This window comes from Chelmon rostratus, chromosome 18 (genome assembly GCF_017976325.1).
Source record: "Chelmon rostratus isolate fCheRos1 chromosome 18, fCheRos1.pri, whole genome shotgun sequence".
NCBI lineage: Eukaryota > Metazoa > Chordata > Actinopteri > Chaetodontiformes > Chaetodontidae > Chelmon > Chelmon rostratus.
In genome coordinates, this window is record NC_055675.1 from 18543144 (window position 1) to 18565976 (window position 22833).

At 40.9% G+C, this 22833-nt stretch overlaps 1 protein-coding gene across 1 annotated transcript in view; it reads right to left on the reverse strand.

Moving 5' to 3' along the window:
- ryr3 (ryanodine receptor 3) overlaps positions 1–22833 on the reverse strand; it is a 117878-nt gene that overhangs the window by 27675 nt on the left and 67370 nt on the right. The window contains exons 41-65 of the mRNA XM_041959396.1: positions 21997–22270; positions 21695–21809; positions 18474–18606; positions 17017–17120; positions 16106–16241; positions 14273–14456; positions 12628–12730; positions 12054–12174; positions 10756–10925; positions 8545–8765; positions 7807–7897; positions 7337–7477; positions 6551–6714; positions 6255–6333; positions 5917–6006; positions 5480–5623; positions 4585–4647; positions 4393–4468; positions 4135–4258; positions 1682–1797; positions 1526–1593; positions 1291–1412; positions 1020–1069; positions 872–932; positions 532–770 (exon numbers count right to left, since the gene is read on the reverse strand). Of these exons, the coding sequence (XP_041815330.1) occupies positions 532–770; positions 872–932; positions 1020–1069; positions 1291–1412; positions 1526–1593; positions 1682–1797; positions 4135–4258; positions 4393–4468; positions 4585–4647; positions 5480–5623; positions 5917–6006; positions 6255–6333; positions 6551–6714; positions 7337–7477; positions 7807–7897; positions 8545–8765; positions 10756–10925; positions 12054–12174; positions 12628–12730; positions 14273–14456; positions 16106–16241; positions 17017–17120; positions 18474–18606; positions 21695–21809; positions 21997–22270 (3189 nt within the window). The remainder of the gene's footprint in view (positions 1–531; positions 771–871; positions 933–1019; positions 1070–1290; positions 1413–1525; positions 1594–1681; positions 1798–4134; positions 4259–4392; positions 4469–4584; positions 4648–5479; positions 5624–5916; positions 6007–6254; positions 6334–6550; positions 6715–7336; positions 7478–7806; positions 7898–8544; positions 8766–10755; positions 10926–12053; positions 12175–12627; positions 12731–14272; positions 14457–16105; positions 16242–17016; positions 17121–18473; positions 18607–21694; positions 21810–21996; positions 22271–22833) is intronic.

Genomic DNA, 22833 nt, shown 5'->3' on the forward strand with positions numbered 1-22833 from the left:
AATGGGCATGTGAAGACTTGGTGAATTCCAGGTGGGAACTATGTAATGAACTTGGACTGGCCTTAATATTTGCTTATTCTGAATTTGATGCAGCAACATGTTTCAAAGAAGTTGGGACAGGAGCAACTAAAGACTGGGACAGTTGTGGAACGCTCCAAAATGGTGGTGTGGAGGCGGGGCGTGATTTAGACTGAGCTGCAGGAGGGAGGGAGGGACGGAGGTGGGGGAATGGCTCAGGGAGTCAGTCCCAGAGCTTGTCAGGTGTTTTCACTCTACTGATTACCTTTCTCTCTCTTAAGCAGTAGTGTGTCGGGCCTGTGGGCCCTGAGACTCTCATGGAGGAAGCTGCACATGGCAGCAAGACACTGCAACTCTCCAGACCAGCCAGGTCAAGAACTGGAGAAGATTTTGAGTTTTGTTTTTTGATGATTGAGAAATAGAAAGCTTGGAAGCCACTGTTGGATTTATTTGTGTCTAGAGACCTGCGGTAGCACAAACGTGTCACAGGTGGGTATGGAAAAACAAACTCACACAGCAGGTCCACTCCAAAATCATGTGTCTTGATGTGCTCAAACAGAGCAGTGAGAATGGGCAGCAGCGCCACAGTCACATAGTTGATGCTCTGGCTGACACTCTTCATCTGGGCACGGGACTGCATGAACTTCCCCAGTTTTAGCATCTCCAGCAGCTTCTCCAGATCCTCCGATGCGTTCTCAAAGAAAGCCCGAAACCCGGCTTTGACCAGCTCTGAGCCAGACTTCATGACTGTTCTGAGAAAAGGGAGGGAAAACAAGGGCTAACACACATGCTCAAGACTAAATTGTTTACTAGATGGATCACTGTGCATGTAGAGACAGCAATGTGTGCTTACCTGGTGTCCAGTGAGTGAGTGAGGATGTGCAGGCAGCTCACCATCATTCCAGAGTCACTTCCTGTGAGAAAAACATTACTATTGATGCAGAAAAAGCTTCAAAGCAAGAGGCACACGAGCATACAGAGAGAGGCAATGGAAACCTTACCAAAGAGAGAAATCCTGTGTCTGACAAGAGCTGCCAGCTTACAGAACAGGCTGGGAAAGAAAGATGGTGAGAAAAGAATTGAACAAAAAGCTTCAGAGAGAACAAAGAGCTGAAAAAAAGCAAAGTAGGCAAGGAAATAAGAAAAGATCTGATGTGGAAGAGAAATGCACTGCACTCTTTTCACTGAGATAAAAGGGAGGACTTTCCTGATGGCAAAAACCTCTGAACAGCAAAAACCTGATTGATTGCACAGATTGCTTCTGCATAGTACCTCGTAACCATTTCCTTCTCTTTGTTGGAGGCACAGCCACAGCTGCTCAGGTTCTTGCTGGGCGTGGACAGGAAGTAGAGACAGTGGTTCTTAAAAGTTTGATCTGTCAGAGGAAGCAACACCTGGAGAGAAGAAAAGTAGCTGTGAGACTAAAACCTGAACAAAGTTCAGCAAACGAGTCAATATGTCAGTCAATATGTCAGTATCTGCAAGACATGTTAATGGACTTCCAGACCTTGGCAAAGAACTTGATTTCCTGGTCATGAGGTGATTTGTCCGTCTTCCCACTAGTGGCCATAGCCTCTGAATTGACAAAAAAAATGAGAGGCAAAGTCAGGTCTGAATCAGTGAAAAGCACCTGTGTACCTGTGTTTAAATGCCACACACTCACCAAGATGAGCGATGAACTCCTGGGCTGAGTCCACATACTTCAGCAGCCTTTTGAGGAACTTGTAGGAAAAACGCTTCTCCATGGATGATGAGTCCTGCTCCATGTCCTTCAGACCTCTGTCAGACAAAAGGATCACAAATTACAACTAGAAAATTCCCTCTGGGAAATTTTGAAAGGGACACGGGGTGTGTTCGAGCCGACAAAATTATCTACGTTTTAAAGTTTGAATGAAGTCTCTAGGAGAAACTATGGCGAAGCAGCGGACAATTGAAAAAGGCTGAAATTTGAGGAAAGAGCAGGTATCAGAGGTAGTCAGTCCCTGATTAATGAACTGGTCCCAGCTGTGTTTCTGTGGCTTTCTCCTCTGCGTCATGTCTCTGTTAACATGAATTAATGAACTGAATCAATAAACATGAATGGAGCTAATGCTAACGGAGCTAACAGAGCTAACAGCTAACGGTGCGAATAGAGCTAACGGCGCTAACACTAACAGAGCTAACTGTGCTAACAGAGCTAATAGAGCTAACGGCGTTAACAAGGGGGCGGGGGGATGGGGTTTTCATTATGCATTTGTCTGTGTGTGTGTGTTTATGTATCTGTCATTGTGTGTGACTGCGTATGTGTGTGTCTTTGTCTGTTTGTGTGTGTGTGTCTGCTTGAACTACACAAGCAGCCCAACCTGCTCCTACATGGAGATGTGTATGGTATATGTGTGTCTGAATGTGTGTGTGTGCGTGCGTGTGTGCCTGTGTAACTTCTGCCCCACCTGCTGATAATTACCTCTGCACCTCTCCCACTGTTTACCTGTTCCTGTTCAGTTTTGACGTGCTGTTTTTAATCACTTTTTAGCTGTTGGTTAGCCCTTTTTGTGTGTGTGTTTGTGTGACTACTGTCTCAACCTTTTTGCGAAACTGCTTTCTGAAGCTGAGTTTAACTGTTTGTTGGACAGAGATTGTTTTCAAACAATGCCCTTGTTTTGACTGAGCTCGTTAAGATAATCACTCTCAGGCTGGTTGTCCTGCAGATGTGTGTGCGTGGGTTATTGACCGGTGTGTGTGTGTGTAAATGACAGTTGCACCTGTTAAACTCTTCCCTTGAAAAGCGGCTTTTTCGCTGTCGGTTTCTTCCGAACAACTTGCGATTGTGTCAAAACCGTAGCTGCTATCAAAAAAACGATTACACTGTGAGATGCGGACAAGTCTGGGCCAGATGTACGTGTGTATTATGTCCAAATATTCTTTAGAAAAATGACTAAATGGTCGATTTAAAAAGACTCTGCGACTCAGAGAACAGGAGTTTGTATTGTATGCAGTGAGATTTGGGTTCGGCGAACCTCCTGAACTAAATCCTCTGGTGAGAGAACCGTACCTCCTATCAGAGTGTACTATAGATCACTGGACTCCCGAGACCTTCCTGAGTCCGAATATCATCTCGTTTTATTCCTGAGACAACAACTTTTGTTTTTATGGCGATCTAAAGACAGGAGGCATTTCTGCTTTTCTCACAAAACAGCTCTGAATTTTAACATGGGACTTAATGGGAGAGCAGGAGGGAGCTGGCTGCACAAAAAGTCTCACTATTTAAATTCAGTAAGTCTCTCAGCTTTTTCGAGGACATCACACGAAAGAGGACAAGTTTGTCTACAAAATGATCCCAAAATTATGCGTGTAGAGTGTAATTTGTGGCCGTAGCGACGAGAAAAAGAGAAGATTTTCCGATCATTTTTAGACTCTGTGCCACTCTAGCACGCACTCTAGCACGAACATTCCGTGCAATACACACCCATTATAATCTCAAAATTTCCCTCAAAACGATCACTGTCATTGAACAGTGACTGATCAAAAACTATACGACCAATCAAAATGTGGATGAACACACCAATAGACCAGACTTGGGTCTACATTTTAAAGTTTAAATGAAGTCTCTCGGTGAATGTATGCCTGAGCTACAGACGTTTGAAAAACTCCAATTTCAATCTTTTTTTTTCGCCCGTCCCATTCATTCTTATGGGAAATTTATCGCTGTTTTTCGCGTCTAAATTTGAGAAAAGTAATAGCACACCGATCCCGATCAAACCGCACGTTTTGATATATAATTTGCGAGGGTTTTCTCAAAGCTGCGGGGCGAGTTAAGGGACGAAAACTTGGAGGAGGATGAAAAATAAGAAGAAGAAGAAGAAGAAGAAACGCGCGGGATAGTAATAAGTGACTCGGGACGTTGCCCCGTGTCCCTAAATACATTAATTATTACATAATATATTAACAAAAGCAAAATCTGCCAATATGAAGGAAAAAAAGCTTAATTACAAACAGCCTCACGACCAATATTGTGATTAGAAAGATGAAAGTATGTACAGTAAACTTTTAGAACTGTTTTGAGCTGTTGTGACATCAAGCTCATCAGTTTTACTTATTTCTTCAATGAAGGGCAAATAATAGTGGGAGGAGATTAACCTTGTGACGACATAGCCACTGATCTGCAGAAACTTGAACAACTCCTGGGCCTTCTCTCTGTCTCTGTACTTCTCTTTAGCAGTCAGGGTGTCATAGGGAACCAGCAGGGAGTGGGTCCCTCCTCCTGGCAAGTCAAATCAAATTCAGAAATCATTTCAAAAGCATCTTACACAGTTTACTTGTAAGAATTACCACAGCTCAAATCCACCCTCCCAGGATGAGGGGAAGAGTGCATTTCTAAACTGCACATTTACACACCTTTGCTCACAAGTTCAGTTTTCTTCTTCTTGGCCCAGATGTTATGGTAATTTTCTGCAACTAACTCCACCATGCCCTGCGCAAACAGTAAAAATGCAAAGAGAATTCTTCAACGCTTCACTGCATATGTAACAACCTATCACACTAATTATTTATCATAACAACAATTACAGAAAGTCAAAGAACACAAACCTGCATCTCTCTAGACAAAGTGACATTGTGCAAATCCATGGGAGAAGGACTGAATCCATTAACCTACAAACATCAGAAAGAGACAACACAAAAACACAAACCCATATTTAAACGTTAAAAACAATAGATGCATCAGTTTTTCCACAACATTTCCCCTTAAAGTCAACATATCCTTTACTCCCTGCCAGCTACCACCTGGCAGCTGACACCGTTCAGCTGTGACTCAATGGATCTCTTTCTCACAGCTTCTATATTTGCAGTTCTAAACATTTTGGTAGCTCTTTCCTGGAAAAATGCTCCGGTGTACAGGAAGTGATGTGTTTTATATTGCCAACATGCGTAAACAGACAGAACAGGAGCACCTCCAGAAGTTTAAACACAATGTTACAGCACTGCCTTAGTATTATTCTCTGCTGTGCCTTACAGAGTTATATTACACTCAGTTAATTCAATGACATCTTGGTGTTAATAGTGTACATATTATCACTACTGCCTTTTTAGTTAAGAAATATAAAAGCTGTACAAAGTACCATATGCATTTTTGTGTGTATGCAACATTTCAGATCCAGGATATTCAAACTTTTCAGGATTTATTTGCTGAATAACTTCAATAAGTACTGAAAAAAAGGATTTCTATGATAAATGAAGTAAGACAATAAAGTGATAGCATGACTGATACAAGCCATTAGCTTTGTTGCTTTGTGCGTACGAGGGTGTGATCCTCCCATTTAATCTTTTAATGGGGCCCTACAAATTATCACTACAAAACACCACAGTGAAAGCTCCGGCTACTTAACACAGAGGACAAAGAAAACTTTAAAAAAAAAGAGAATCTAGTAAATCTGTAATGAAGCGTATTATCACAATGAATGGATCATACATCATGATGTTTTACCTGAGACTCAGACGTCTTTCGCTGTTTTTCGCTCTCTCGTTGTTGGAACATGGCTTCTCCCTCCTTGGTCCTCTCAATGTTCCAGCCCATAGCCAGCATGCTCTTCAATGACTCCCTGACTGGCCAGCGGTATGTTTCTCTCTCCTACATATTGATCACACACAGAAGTCTGACAGTCACTGTTTGGTCTGTTTTTCTAGGTGAATTTCCTATTGGAGTTTGATGTTAATGATACGCTTTTATGTGCTTTTGAAGTTAGACAGTTTATGCAACGAAACCAGTCACTTCTGTCTTCACAACAGCTTTGCCACTAAGAAAACTGATCTACTTAATATTTCTTTCATCAAAAGAATATATGTAACTTGTATTTAAAACACAATCAGCAGTTAAAGCTCACTAGCCCCCAGCAGCAGCTGTGTGAACCAATGTGCACGTACTTTCTCACTCAGAGCTTTGTAAGGCTTCAGCAGTGGATGGGATTTGGCATGCTCATCCAGACTGTCTCCATGTTTCCAGCCTGCTGACACCTGCAAAAAAAAACTTATTGTGGGTCATGTAGTATGCTGCATTTCAGGTATACAAACACAGCAGTATAAATACTGATAAACTGTGAGTAATTGCTGGCCAGGCATGCTATTGTACCAGACAATGCAGAATAAAATTAACATAATTTCTTTCTCAGCAGTTGGTGCTGAGACTTCGATGTGCATCTGTTCTATCTGAGAGATGGCACAAAGTAAATGTCAGCACGAGGGAGGAAGGGACAGGGACTAACCTTCTCTGAGGACCACTTGTCATGGGAATGCTCTGCATATTTGTTGGCAATGTACTCAAGTTTTTCAGGAAGGGAGATGCTAGAAAGTGGAGATAATGTTTAAATATTTATTGTTATTTTAAAGTCAGTTTTACTTGTATATAGAGCAGGAAAATTTGTAGACAAACACTCTTACATTCTCTTAAATGGCTAAAAAGCTAACATTGGCAACAGCAGTTTAGCAGTTTCAGAGGTTTATTTCAACATTGTGCCTTTAAATCTCTAAAAGAGTGGCGTCAAATCTTTAGACCACTCACTTGGCAGTGTTGATGGGTTTGGGATCAAAGTTGCCCTGTGCATCTACTGATGCCTGTTTCTCCAGTGGTGCTCCAAGACTGGCATCCACAAAGTCAGGAGGCAGAGCTCCAGCGATGGCACACAGACATGACTTAGCCATTTTGAAAAGTTCAGCGTCATACTTCTACAGGAGACAGGACAGACACAGCAGACGGGAGGATCACAAACTGGGTTTTTTTTTACCATTTTCTCTGCAATGAGGACATGTCTGCTTAGCTATTAGATGGACAGAGTAAGCAGAGCAAAGTCGGAAAGAAAAAGAGAAGGAGGCAACATGAAAGACAGAAAGCTGGAGAAGGCTGCACCAGGCGATGGCCTGTCACAAACTGATAAATGATTTATCTGTTTTGGTTTCGCCTCAGCTGCACTGCTCACAAGCACTTCATTGAGCTTTCACTTCATTACCTCTGACTCCAGAGAACTTTTCTCTTATGAGAGCCACATTTAGGTGTTGAAACCTCAAGATTTTCTGACAACATAAGATAAAAAACAGCAGCAAACACAGGAATGCTTTATGAGAGCAAAGAATACTAGACTCAAAATTTAGTTTGACCCCTCATGTGACACGTTTGCACCCTCATACTTCTAATCTATTCTCAGAGATAGAGAACAGCACGAAGAAGAATAGATTAGAAAATACAGAGAGGTATCACAGCTTTCTAAATCATAAATAATCTCTGAGTCAGTGCAGGTACTGTTGGCTTATCTAAATGAATATTCTATAAAAACATGGTTTCTGCTTGTACCTTGTGAGAAAGCGAGTCAAACATTCCCCAGAAGAGTTTCTTGGTTAGGAGGAGCTCCTCCTCGGAGGCTATGCCAAAGCTGCCCATTCCAGAAGGCAGGCAGTAGTACTTCCAGTTCTGCTCATAGTGGTTGGTCAGAAGCTAGAGATCAGAGACACCAGAGAACACAATGATTTCAGTTTAAGTTATTAAATATTCTTGCATATTAATGACCCGTGAGGAAGGCTATTAATTACTGTTTCATGGTACAAAATCAACATTATGCTGTATAATATATGTATATAAGGTAAAATACATGATGCCTAATGTCACCTGATATGGTGACATATGTTTGGGAGTTAAACACATAGCAAGCACGGAGGATAAATGGGTACGAGAGGCCTCTGATTGCCTGTCATAATTATCCCATAACTCTTTCAACTAATAAATCAATCAGAGTAGTGCTCGATTTATCCAGTCCAGTGTCTCACCCGGATAGGTATCTTGCAGTATTCAGTGAGCATGGGAACGTCGAACACCAGTCGTCTGAGCAGCTGCTGCATCATGGAGGGACGCAGATGCCTGTGAAATATAAGAACTACATTATTTAAACATAAAAATACAGACACAGCGAGTCGAGAAGTTTGATTAAATCTAGAAGCTGATATAACTCTCTCATGTGCAATTAAACCAGGCTGAGTGCCTGAACAGAAATACAGTATTTATGCACTCATATCCAAGAATATTTTAAAAACTTTTACTTCTAAAAAAGTTCAACTATATGAAGTGAAACATTCTGTAATGTGTGTTAAATATGTGGCAGACACATACTGTATGCATCAGGCTGCATGATTGACGGTCAAGGTAAAACTCATTAAAACACATAAAAAAAATGGCATGAGTTCCTTAACACAAATTCACCTCCTTTCACTGTGTAAATGTAATAAAACCAAAAAATATTGTATCACATCTACATGTCTACAAGTTACATCAGCCCTCTAACACTTTTGCCTTTAATCTTGCATCTTAATGTTATTGTTTCCTGCAGTTTGTGATTTGTGGTAACCAGACCGAGCGAAGTGGAACAGAGGGCTGTTCAATATGTGTTGCACTAAAGCCTGAGACAGTAGCATTGTATGAAAAATAACATGGTGCAGCCTCTGTAAAACTGCAGCTCCCCATTAATGTTTTCACTCAGCTGAGTCTGGACAAAGCTCAGCAGGCCTTACTTGCAGATAGCCAACAGGCACTCCTCGATGGAATCCCTTTGGGCTTTGGTGAGTGAGCGGCCTTTGGACAGCCGGTAGATGGTCTGCAGCGTGGAGTCAATCAGCTGGGCGTAGTGCTCCGTGCCGGCGAAGAGAGCGGCGCAGCGGGTCAGCAGAGGCAGCAGGGCCGAGCCGATGTACCTGTTCATGGCCAACGCTGTCTCAGTGGTGCTTAACACCTCCTGTGGGTCACAGAACAACACATGTATCTGAAGGATAGAGAGGCACAGTGCAGTCCCCACATGTCAAAATGTAATAGAAAGTTGGAATGTGGGCTCCTAGCAAAGGCAGAAAGATATATTATGAGGTAATCGGGTAGAAAGTAAATGAAACAGGAGTTGAGAAAATGTAATTTTCCCTGATGTCACAGTTGGGAATCGTTTTAATCATTCAATGAGGTTTGAGAAAAGCAGAGACTGAATAGAAATAGGCTTTTAAAGGATTTCTGTATGCTCTCACACATTTAACTTTTTGAGGTTGACAGGTGGTAGTGGTGATGCTGCAGTTTATCATATGTATGCAAATTAAGTTGCAATAGGCAAACAATCTCTGACGGAAACTCGTATTACTGAAGGGATGACTGATGACTCAATGCCATTACTCATATAGGAGACACTGCACCTTACATATATGAAATTAACAAAGCAACTTTAACTTTAGGTTTTATACTTTATTTGCATTTCAGACTGTATTGCTTTGTGTTTGCTCTGGAGTGATGAACCCCACTGAACACATGAAATGAAGTTAAGGGGAACATTCAGAGTTTTATGAGTCTGTTCCAAATTCCAACAAGGCAACACAAATCACAGATGACATTTTCTACTGCTAGCTTTCATTTTGAAATTTGTTCCATGAATGATACATCACACTATTCTATGACATAACACAGTATAATATGGCACTACACTGACATCACCTTATACTATGACATATCATGATACAATGACGTCACACAAGACTATACTATGACATATAACACTCTACTATGGCATATCTCATTGTACTCGATCACACTATACTATGATATACTAGTACACAATGCTGTGGTATATCCTACTAAACTATGACATCAGAATATTAAATAATTAATAATCCAGTTTTAAACCAACTCGTCGGATATTTTATGTGAACGGTGATTGTTTTCCGAGGAGAAAATGGTGAAATGCTCACAGTGGTTCAGCAGTGATCATCACAGTCGCTGTAGAAAGCATTACATCTCTGACTTCAAATATGACCATTTGAATACTGATTATATTGCTCAGTCTCACAAGGATGAGCAGATGTTTAATGTTTCTCACCTGATGATTTTACCAAGAATTATGTTAATGTTTCTGTCAACTTGGAGGCAGTCTTGACAAGGCTTTGCTCTGATTGTTGCACTGAGCAATCAGTGTTCATGTTTGCTGAGATTTTCTGCCTCTGTCACACATCTAATGAGCAAACTGGAAATCCAAACTTCACTGTGTGCACTGAAATTGATAGTAAATGACAGAAATATCATTGCAGTTAGAAATGTAATAGGAACAGAGATAGAGAGTATAATAAAAAAATGGAGCTCGCACTTCCACTTTTAAAAGCTTAAAAAATGGCATCTTTTAGGAAACACTGACACAAATGTTTTGGTAGCTCGTGAGTAACAACATTAACCTGACGCGCCAGATGGCTTGTTACACAGAACCATCTGGGAAGTCATCTGTGGAAACTGTTTTGAAAAGGGCAGGCACTTTCAAAAAATATTTGGCAGGTGATTGGATGAACCATCTTTTCTATCACAGGCTAATTTCAACCAATCAAATCAAAGTAACATATGACTCAGTAGAAGAGCAAAAGTGTTGCCAAAGCCGGAGAAGAGCAAAAACATCTTTTCCATTGAAAAAAACCCTTCAGTGCCATTCTTTGCTCTTCTTTCATTAACAAATATAACTAGTGCTATAGCAGCATCTACGCAAACCTCTTTAGGAGACGCATTGTTGTTTTTGAATGAACAGTCGCGCAGTTATCACACGTAAACCATGAACATTGCTGCCAGAAGGTCCTCACAGGACACTGATCGGTCAGAACCACTGTGGTTTGGACACAGCTGCCTCACAAGGTAATGAGAAAATGGGAGTTTGAGGGTGAAGTCTTCTGAGGGACCCGTGGTAAAAGATATTTGAGTTTTCAATCACTCACCGTGTCCAGAGACGCTGAGGCTCGGAGGTCAGGCAGGAAGCCGACCTCCAACATGTGGAGCAGGAAGGTCTGGTCCTCGATGCCGTACACTCGCTCCAGGAAAAGCACCATCGCAGCCTTATGGTCCGGACAGAAAGAGGCTGACATGTCGGGCTCTGTCACTGTGCCATCTGACGGTTAAATACAGGATTAATGTGCAGTTGTTATCAAGATTTACACAGTGAAAACGCTGTATTTGTTATTTCTATTTAATCTGATACTTCTAGTATTCCATATTATTTGAGCAAAGGGAATAACAGATTTTGTTTGGGAGGAGCAGAAAAAAAAAAGAAATTAAAATAAAAGGGTGCTGGGGAGAACATATAGAATCCAGGAGAGGGAGGGAAAAGAAGGACAAACAGGAACAAAAGAGCCTAACAAACAAAACTTAATATAAAAACAATATCCAATGATTCATATTTTATGACCAAAATATGTAGAAAGAAAAAGATCAACAGTGAGTGAGTGTCACTGTCAAGTAATTCCAGGCATGATAATCGAGGCATGTCGGAACGTATTACAAAAGCAAAATCTTGTGAGTTCAGTCATTTCAGACACAGCTTGCTTTCTTATTAGAAAATGCCACAAAGAGAAATTGGATATGAAGTTAATAATGTGACTGCTGCTGATAAAGCTCTTTTTTTAAACTCCAAAGGCACTACAAATACCTTGTAGGCACAAATTTCCTCCACAGCAGAAATACAGACAGAAAAGAACAGCTATTCCCTCCTGAAGTGTCGACGGTATGACAGTCATTTACATGATATACGTCCAGCTGGCAGAGCGGAGATGATTTTCAAAGTGCAGAGACGTGAAATGATTTTAGGTGCCTTGATCTGGCAGTGTGACTTACTGTAGCCTGTGCTGTGGCCAAATCAACTTGTTTTCAGGTGTCTGGGCAGTAAAGTAATGTGGCATGTTACTTCAGCAGGCAGCAGAGAAAATGTGATTCTGATATACCGTAGCTTGTGTTTGTGTACACAGTTTAAATTAAAAACGCTTTATCAGAATTCTATGTGTGTGAGACCAATCCTGTCCAAAGACCATTTTTCTGCCTCAGTTGGATGCGTTGCTGTGTCACTTTTGGCTGCTGTAAGAGGATTTTTTATTCCCCTCTACATTTTCAGGCTTGCTTTTGTTGCTGCACCTGGTTCAGCTTTATTTATTTCCATTTATCTGCTGCTTTACAACCATCACCATCTGCATGCATGATTTCAGGCAAGCAAACAAATAGGACAAAACCTAGTTGGTCAACATACCTTTATTAACCACAGGCATTTTGAGGGGGATGCTGATGATGCCCACCAGGTCTACAGTGGGAACCAGAGAGCGCAAGATGGCACGGATACGCAGCGCCTCACCTTTACCCGCATTGATAAGCTGCAAGAAACACAAATAGGAAATATGCTATTCACGTGTTCATGACAGTGGTCTCTCCTTTTGTATAGAGGGTTGGATAACATGACGGTAAGTCTGTGTATGATGAGAAAGAAATTTGGTAGGCCTACGACAACAAAAATCTGATGAACGTGTAGAAGAAAATGCCAATGTTGGTAGAGGATCCTAATTCATTGTCTCATTCTACTGTTTACTTAAAACAGGGGGTGAACAAATACTAAAACTACAGTTGTCTTTTTGAGAAGACGATCTGGAGGACAGTCATTCATATGAAAATACCACTCATTTTATTATTTTTTAAAATTCTTTTCACAAATCTGATGATAGCATAAGGCTTGTCATGAACTAAGTTCGGTCTACCGGATACCCTGACACCGTAACGTGTTGCTATTCAGTGTGTTACTCGTCAGCTCAGGTTGTTGTGGAGAGCCTCACATGCATCTCTGGAGCACAGCGTCCCAGCAGGTCGATAAGAGCTGAGTAGAAGGACATGATTGCGTTGCCCATGTGAATAACTTCTCCTTCTTCCTCGCCAGACCTGAAACACGCAAACACAAACACACACCGCTCTGTCACTGTGACAACATATTTTGGGATACTGCAAATGTCCCTAGTAGTCAGAAAATCAGGAACCATGAGCTCATAGGTTCTACAAGGCAGTCTGAGGAATGGATGGGAAATTTCTAAGAATGCATTTATAACAATGTTTTGGCATATTGCACGATCGCCTTACAGGCCATTATGTTATAGGTATTGATTTTGACCCCCTTCCCAATCCCTCTCCTCACTTCATGCAATAATAACCTTCCCCATTAAAATGCAGCCAGTGTATTACAGCTTGTGCATACTAATGTGAGCTGGCAGGCACCAACAATCTCTACAAATGGGCCACAGCTTTGATCAATGTCAAGGCTACTATATTCTTTTCTCTTAAACCTATAAATAGTCAAGCATCTCTGTATCAAGTACCTGTTATCTCTTTCTGTTCCAGTTAAGTTTTAAAATGAATCAGATTCAGAATAACTGCATGAGAATTTCTTCCGTTAACAGCAGTTTCTCAGGAAGTTTCTAAAAATATGTACTGCATCCCGAAAAAGACAGGATGAGACAGATTGTTGCACAGTTCTAGAAAAAAACATCTTAAAACATGTTGATTTGCACTGGAAACACACTAAATATACCAATCACACTGGTCATTTTCTTCCACTTGTTTTATTTCAGGACTTGCTAATGGAAAAGACAGGATATTTCCCGTTGTGTCATACATTACGAGGACATGTCAAAGTCCTCTCTCGTGTGTTCTGCCTATTGTTACTTCACTTGGTTGTTTGAGTTTCAGAATTGGCCACTAAAAATCTGTTTTCACATTCATCTGCTGAAGGGGGGAAGTTTCTCTGTGTTCACCTTGAATCTCAGTTAAAGGTGTGTACCTGCAAGATTTTGTGACATCACATCTCGTTTGGAAGCCAATCAGGGTCCAATATGCAACTTACAGAAGTGTGATGTGAAAACGTGAAACCTCCAGCACACTCACACTGACAACAGGCTTTCCAGTGAAGTGGAAGACCTCTTGTATCAAGCAAAAAATGGCTTGAAAGGAATCTCATTTGCATATTCATGTGGACAAGTGCCTTAAATATGCCTTAAAACATATGTAATCTGGTTCGATAGCAGGTGTGTGGTGCAGTAGATAGATAAAGAAATTCTATGATGATTTTCCTGTTTTGGAATTTCAGTAAACCAAATGTTCTTTGCACAGGCTTGCACACAGACGTAAACTTCGATCTCTTCCCAGTAATGTGAATGAACAGTATATCAAATCCATTCTGAGGCAGCACTATTAAGAAGTGTATTAACTAAGAATAATGCTGTTTTAGCAGTGTTCATAACTGCACAGTTAGATGGAATAAAATGCAACCCTTCACTACAAAGACACAGATGATGGGAGACTTTATCACTAGTGACTTACTTGGAGCCACTCAGTGAGTTTGTAGTGTCTCATGATGAAATAAATGCTGATTCACAGTCTTTTCACAACAACTACAGCAAAATTATGTAAGAAACTGGAGTGGCTTCCTACCCAGTCGTGACTCCAGCAGGGGTTTGGGGCAGGTCAAGGGCAGGATCCTCTGAAATCTTGATGGCCTCCTTCATGGCGGCCAGCAGACCCTGACCTCCCTCTCCCCTCAGGGCGGGGCCGAAACACTCCGGACGTCTGATCAGCAGCTTTACCACCACGTTAGCATTTTCCTCCACACTCTCACCTGGAACACAAACACAGCAGGGCAACAGAACAGGTCAGCTCGTCACCTGCAAGTCGTGTTTATTGCCCTCCTAAAGGATTATTTCACTTTTTATCCAGGGAAAGCTGACCAACACTTCCTCTTTGGTACTTCTGCACTCTTGGGTATTTGATGGTAGTTAGAGGCAGGGAGAGTGCTTACTCCATTTTCCTGGAAGATTCTGTGATGTTTTTCTAATCTTGTTTTATCTACCTACCTACCTCTACTTCTATTTCAATAATAGTGACACAATAACATCATTCACCATGCCATGCACACACAACATGTGTACAGTATACCCTTGTTTTTCGCCGGGGTTACGTTCCAAAAAGTGATAGGCAAAATCCGTGAAGTAGAAACCTTTATTTTTTTTACAATTATTATACAATTAAAAGAAAGAACAAACCATTTTACAGCCTCAAGCATTTGTTTCACAAATAAAAGTACTTCAGAAATGTTTTTTTTAACAAATAACTTCTGTACTGTACTGTCAAATAATAATTTTAATCATCGATGTGAACAGAAGGCTTCAAATTGCGGAGATTAGCACCGCCCACCGCGACCGGAGTAATTGGATTAAACGGGAGAAAATTAAAAATGATTATGAAAAACATACAAAGTACAGTCGGACAAATAGTGACTCAGGTGTATTTCACTGCTCTTCAGACTGAGCCGCTGCATCCTGACTCCGCTCTGCAGTGTTTTCTTCTTTTGAAGCCCGCGGTGCAGGTGTGTTTGTTCGGGAGAAGAACATAGTGATAGGCAGTTGTTGTCGCTCTTTTTTTTCCGCATCTTCCGCTGCCTTTTGGGCCCTGCCGCAGGTGCTTTTGTCGTTCCAGAGCGTTTTGTCGACATTAGGGGTTTTAGAGAAACTCGAAATTGCAAGAGAATTTGCACGTACCTAAAGTAAATTTGGCAAGCTGTTTTACGTACGTGTACGTAAGAAGAAGCGGAGTGACTTTTTAGCCAATCAGAATGCAGAACACAATGCACGATGCAAATCCGTGAAGTAGCGAAACCGTGAAAAGTAAACCGCATTATAGCGAGGGATCACTGTATACAGACCACTCACAAAGATGTATTCCTGCAGATTAAGTGTCCTCACATTTAAGGTATATGCAGCATTATGTAGTGTTGAAATGGTTTCTGTTTTGTGCCAAAAAGACACCTTTTGGCCAGTGGTATAAAAAGTAAACCGCAGTAAAATCATTACTGCTTTTTTGCTTGTTCAGTGTAATTATACAAATTTCTTACTAATAATTGAAATGTGAATCATTTATTGATCTTAAAATGTACCCTTTAAGATATTCAATTCAAAAAATATTCACTTCCACTTGCCTAAACAAGCAGTATGTTTCGTGAGGATAATGACAAATTTTCTGCCTCGTTAAACATCTGCAAGATCTTTTTTTTAATGCTTCAAATTCTGTAGAGTATATATCAGCCTGTGGTTTTCCTTGTCTCATCTTTGTTGCAGCTTTGCTACCATTTACAGGAGACTGCCAGCTGTTAATTACAGCTGTCAGTGACATGTGATACCAACAAAATGTTACCTAACATAACATTAGATCATTTATCTTTAAATGACATAATCTATTTTATGTATATGCCCAGTATGAAAGCCGACGTACCATTGCAAAAGACAGCGAACCTCAGGAAGGACAGGTAACGCTCTCCCTCTATGGGGTTCCAGCCGAGGTCCGGGTAACCCTTAGCAACCAGCATGGCACAACTCTGAAGACCACAGCCTGCCAGGTATGTCACCACCTACACACACACACGTGCACACACACCGACACACAGATGCACACACAGACACTTCCGTTTCACTCCTGGGGATTATAATGGCACACTCTGTCTTTTTGACAGTCAGTGTCACTAACAGTGGCAGCTTGAAAGCATTTGCTGAGCTAGCTTGTTCAAATGGCACAAAACTGTACGTCATATTTCACTGAGAAAACTTGAGCAGCATGAGGTCTCTGTTTCTACCTGACACCACAGCACAGCAATGAGGCGTTTTAATAAGGAATCATCTCAGCTGTTAATAATGCAAAAGAATCAGCTGCTGTCTTAGTACTTCAGTATGCTTCAGTACTTCATTCTAACATCACAGAAAATAATGATCATAATTTCAAAATTTGATACCATCAAGACTCATTTCACCTCACTGTTGCAGTACAGATATGCATGTTTCCTAACAGGTTGTTTCAATGCACTTATCCTACGTAAACCTAAATGTAATCTCGCTGCAAAAGAATCTGGTCCTCTCAGCTCAGCATGCTTCATTTCACTGATTCAAATTCACTATTTTACAGTGGCTGAAAAAACACTAAAATAAGTATCATGTGACTGATCCAATCTGAGGTCACAGTGAACACTGAGTACAGTAACACTGGCTGGTAATCTAATTAATAATAAGCTGTGGCATTTAAATAAGCTTTCTGTACTAACTTCTACCCGCAACTCTAATTACAGCAAATTTCAGCCTAAGTCATTTAGCGGCAGTCAAACATGTTTTCACAAGAGTGCTGAAGTAATGTACCTTCTCCAGATCGGGCTCCTCCAGGGCCAGAGCCAGGCCGTTGTTGTCCATGACTGAAGATGCCGCAACATCCAGCGGAGTGGAGCCCCGCATCGCTTCAGAGGCTGAAAAGACACACACACAAAGTGTTACCAGCAAAGCTACTGTTACATTAGTTCTATACTTGACAACAGGGGGCAGTCTATTTACACGTGCTCTTGTAATATTTCCTTTTCTCTCTCTCTTGCAGTTCAGAGGAGCAGGTACTGTTTAAGCGTTAATGAGATCGGTTCAAGTCAACATCTCACCTTTGAACAAGGGCTGATTTCTTGTTACATACAACATATTGGATTTTATTGTTAAAGGAAAAAAATATTATCTCCAACAGACATTATTTCCTTACTCTTACATACATACTCACTAAACTTTTCAGAAAACTATTAAGAGATATCCTTTATAAAAAAAGAAGATTTCATAGATGAACTCTGTCACTTTTAGTGGACATCTATGTCTCCTGTTTCCCTCAATGACATTGTGATCACTGGACTCTTTAATAGGAAACTTATTAAAAAGCTTGATCACAGCAGTCATTCAAATTCTGATGTTGTGTAGATATTAATGAATCCTGAAGAAACACTCCTTGCCTACAAAAATGGTTACATTCCCACTGGGCAGATCATTAAAAAATATATATTTTTAAATGTGCATAAGACTGCAGGGGAATTTTGATAATAAAACTACATCAGTAATGGGTTTGTAATTGTAACTGTGTCCTTCGTGCAGGCAGACTTACTGTTGTCATCTGAAAAAAATTAGCTCTGAAATGCACATTTACCCACAGAAAACACAAGACACGTCTCCCAGCACCTCACAATGACGCATGTAAGCAAATGTTTCGTGTTAGGCATAACAAACTGGTGTTTTTGCATTCATCTGTCCTCTTCGTACCATGTGAACATCTCCACTTTCACAGGCACTTGCTTTAGTTTACAACAGCAGCAGTAGCCGCCAGAGCCCAATGACTCATCAGTCCTGCCCTGCATGTCTAAATGACCCGCCTGCTTCCCTTTCTGCCATTATTCTCTCTATCAGCTTCTCTGCCCCTTCCACTCTCCGACTGATACCCTGGAATAATGTGTCACACTTCAATTAGCTGAAAAACTCTTCCAGCAAGTGGCACCTATTGGTCTCAGTCAACATTTTGCATCATTTTGGAAGCAGTAAATGGGCAATTTTTCAGCTCCGGCTGTGTGGTAAACACTAGAGGAAATTCAAAATGTCAAGGAATCACTTTCACTTATTCTCCAAATATTTCTCTCTTCTGCTATATCCTCCAGCTTTCTCTCACCATATCATCAACCCCTGTCTTCCTTTCTCAGAATGATACAGACCTGCGCTAACTGTAATAGAAAAAGCTGCAAAGCAACTGTAAGGTATATGAAAGGAGATAGGACATCTACCATTGTTCCAGCACTTACCCAGCCCCACACTGCTGTTCTCCAGCAGGTAGCTCAGGTGGTCAAACATGGCTTTCTGGTTCTGGCGGCTAATACGACAGAAGTAACACAGGAAACGACAACAGCTGGCCACCATCTTGGGAAAGGCGATCTCCTGTGGACAAAAATGAAAACACAAATGCTTCATATGACATTTTTGAGGAAAGAATGGGTTGACATGGGCAACACCGTACTTAGAAAAAAAATTCTGACTTATGTTATGGGTTACTTCTTATAGACACATATATGTAGTCAATTCTTTCCAGTATTTTATATATTGATCATATTGTAGTCTTCCGGTAAAGGTCAGTTTATTTTGTCCTGTAGTCCAGTCATTCTTTGTTGGAGGGTCTGTTTGATGGCTGTTTTCTAGCAGTACCAATATTTTAAGCAGATATTCATCTTGAGTCATTAATTTATCTGGGATTTTGAGAGTCATGTGACAGTCATTTCTATTGCTATTATTTTTCTTTAGCACCCTCTTGCCAGTATGAGAAAATTAAAGGGCAGGTCCAAAAATATGAAAGTGATCAGCCATTTTCTGACCCCACTGCTTCTAGCCTTCATCCTGTGCCTGATAACCCCGTTAGAGTTACAAACTATCATATTATGTTCTCTGCAGGACCTTGAGCTGGTAGCTTTAAGCTGGCTGTCTCATATATTATTCCATTCATCTTCAAACAACTCCAAGCCTGATTCTTCCTCCCATTTCTGTTTGATGCACACAACAACACAGACCCTCAGGTTTTAAGGTGAATTGGAAACTCAGTATTCTCAGTAATATCCAAGATGACGTTGTTAGGAGAGACAAGAAAACATTTGATATCTAACATTTCCCCAAAGAAGCTGCTGCAGCAGTGCAAGTGGATTTTCATCTATTTTTGATATGTCTGGAGGATGCAGAGTCGTATATGTTCGGTGTGTCAATGTGTAGTCAATAAATAAAACTCATTTTCTGTTCAGAACACAACAACTGGAAAATAATTTCACCTTAAAGTCCTTTTGCACATACTGCTATTACCTCTGTCTAATCCTCATTTTTGTAAGTTGGGGTATGGGTTCAGGCTAAGGTTCAGTCGGAGCATAAATCTAAGTGCAAAGTCATTTTTTTTCCACACTGGAGATGAAAGTAAATTGCCACAAGAATGAAAAGACACCACAGGGAAGGAAATCCTCATCTTACCCCCGGCAAATGACACTCTGTAAGTATGCACAGTGCAGAACATCACAAACTCATCATCAAAACAAGTTGCCCTAACTGTTAAACTTTCAAACTCGCCAAATGTTTCCACATCTAAAAGCAAATGTATGACGGTTTTTGGCAAAACAAAAACAATTTAATCTTTTCAATGTGTTTAAGTCTCGTGAAAAGTTACTCAATACTAATGCTATCTGTATGGTAATGCTGTGTACAGTTGGAAATCAACATGTAATTAAAGACTGGGTTTAAAAATAGAGAACCTGTTCTTACAACTCTTTATTTTATAGCAGGCATGTCAAACTCATTCCATAAAGGGCCGTGTGGCTGCAGGTATTTGTTCCAACCAGGGAGGAGCACACCAGGCCAACCAATCAACATCAAGGGATCACTTAGTTATCAGCTGAAGACTGAGATCAGCTGATTAATTGATTCCAGCCAGGTGTGCTCCTCCTTGGTTGGAACGAAAACCTGCAGCCACACGGCCCTTTATGGAATGAGTTTGACATGCCTGTTTTATAGTGTTAACATCTTGCATTAAAGCTGAAGTTTAGGACTTTTACATATAAACGAACGTCTGTTACATTCAAGCACTTGCCAAATGAGTTCATGCAACGCTGATTAAGCCACTAGGAAAAATCTCTTTGTATTTCACGGCAAGCCCGATTTTAAATCTGGAGTCTGTGGTGAAATTCCTGGTCTGACGCACTGAAAGTGATGTGTTTTACGTCAACCAGCACTGATTGGTTGGCCAGAGCTGAAGGGGGAAGCAACCGCAGCGACAGAGTAGGCTACACCAACTCGAAGGTACAGAGGTTATGGTAGAGCCTATTGCCTCAGACAGTGTTTGTTTACTCTTACTGCCAGAAGGGGGAGACAAAAGTCACACACTGCAGGTTTAATCATGTATTACAGAATTGTTGTTCTTAATATTGTGAGCAAGGACATGACTGGAAAATTAATTTCCCAACTAAAATCATGGTTCAAAGTTATACCATGCCATGGCTTAACAAGATTTGAAATAATCAAGGAATAAATATCGCATACTTGATAAACACTCACAAGCTGTGGTACTGCCACTTTATATGGCCACAGTAAGTGAAGGGCACATATCAAGTGGCAGTAAACTGGTCTGGAATTTATGTCTGAGACTGCGTGATCAGACTACCAGAGTCAGATGTGAAGGCCTGAATGTTTCCCTGAGGTCTTTATGTCTGAGGTTCAATTCATGCTTGGCACTGGCCGTAGCGTTAAATCACAACCGTCTCTTCCAGCTTCTGTCAGCACTGCCCAAAAAGGACAGGCTTGAGAGGCCCCCTTGTGCCCTCACAGGCCTAGTTTACTTCTTTGCCCTCTCCATTACCCCTGTGGTTTTTTTTGGGTATTAAGTTGTTGTTCTTGGCTTACTTCACTTTCTCAGGATTAAATTTGTTTTCCTGAGATCAGTAAACAACCTATTAAGCATAAAAAGCCTCTGTCAAAGCTCTTCAATCAAACAGTCCAAAGTACAAAACTCTGAATAATAATAATAATAATACACTTTATTCATATAGTACCTTTCATACAAGAATTGCAGCTCAAAGTGCTTTTACAGCAACATAATTATACAAACCAAGTGCTTCACATAAAAAAGACATAAAATGAAAAGCAAGGATAGAAAATTAAGGCAAAATAAGATGGTGAATAAAACCCACATGATAATAATAGTAAAAATAAGAATTGAAACTAGGTTCCTCTGCTCCAAATGCAGGTTAAAAGGTGTCCAGTGGACCTTTATTGTAAAGACACTTAAGTTTGATATTTGCAAGGGTTAAATTCAGGTAAAACTACTGTTTAAATCTTAAACTTTGAAGTCAGTATGGACAGTAAGAATGTACAGTGAGTGGACCTTGACTTTTGATGGTTTGTCATTTATTTACTTGCATGACAGTAACAACTTGACAGCAGTGGGTTGTAATGACCACACCAACTCTGAAAATGTCAATATGTGGTCATGCCTTCATACCTGTGACTTGTCTCCTCCCAGCACATTGACCATGACCTCCATGACAGTCTCGTGCATGCCCAGCACTCTCATTAGGTTGGGATGCTGGTAGAAAACCTTGTTGTTCATGATGTCACTGGAACACAAGAAGGTGAAGGTCATGATCTATTGTATGTCCCATCTTTCTGCAGCAAAACAAAGCATGTTTGAAATACTGCCCTATTATGGAAACATATCTAAGGAACAATGTGAAGTGAGGAACAGTTGTGTAACAGTATCCTTTATCTCGACATCACTGCATTTATGGTGGCAAATTTTCTCACCCGAGTCCATCAATCATGAGTTTCTCCTCTTCCTTGCCCATGCGTACTGACAGCAGAGACCTGATTTGACCCAGAGATGCCAACAGATTAATAGCATCCTGCACGGAGGCGGCACTGATGGTGTAGGATTTCTTCATGGCCCGGAGCAGCTCTCCGATGCCGTCATACTGCCTCCTTAGCAGGCTGAACATCACTCTGACCAGTTCTGGGTCCTGGATGTGAGACTCCTGGGCCCAGGTGGTTATGGTCTGGGAGATCAGCTCCTTCAGGTTGGCTAGAGAAGTGAGAATTCAACATCCACACAGTGAATGATGGTCAGAGACAGTAAAGTTAGTACTAATGGTGCCACCACACTTGATCAACACTAAACAAAACAGTGTGCTCCTGTGCGTATTAAAACTTGTTTTTCGCAAAACTTGGGTTCAACTTCTACAGAACACAGCAATATATTATTTACACATTCAGCATTTACTTGTGTTTCTGGCCACATGGTGAATGTTATTAACTTTCACTCACTTTAAACTTAATCTTTAGCTGAACACAGCTGCCTGCTGCTTTTGAAAAAAATGCGATGAGAGCGGTGAGAAAAACCAAAACAGTCAAGTTTTGCCAGTTAGAGAGCTCTGTAAAACCAAGAGGGGGACTATTATGTATTGTAAGTTTTCCAACTCTTACCTTTCACTGTCATTTGAAAAAACTGACATGGAAAGTTGTTTAATAGAGCTGTAAAACAAACCCAATGCATGCGGATGAAGCAGGGGGTTAAAAAGTCCCAATAGCAGACAGCAAATTGCAGCTCTAGTCTGTTGTTCTCTGTGCCTCTGCCCTTACAATACA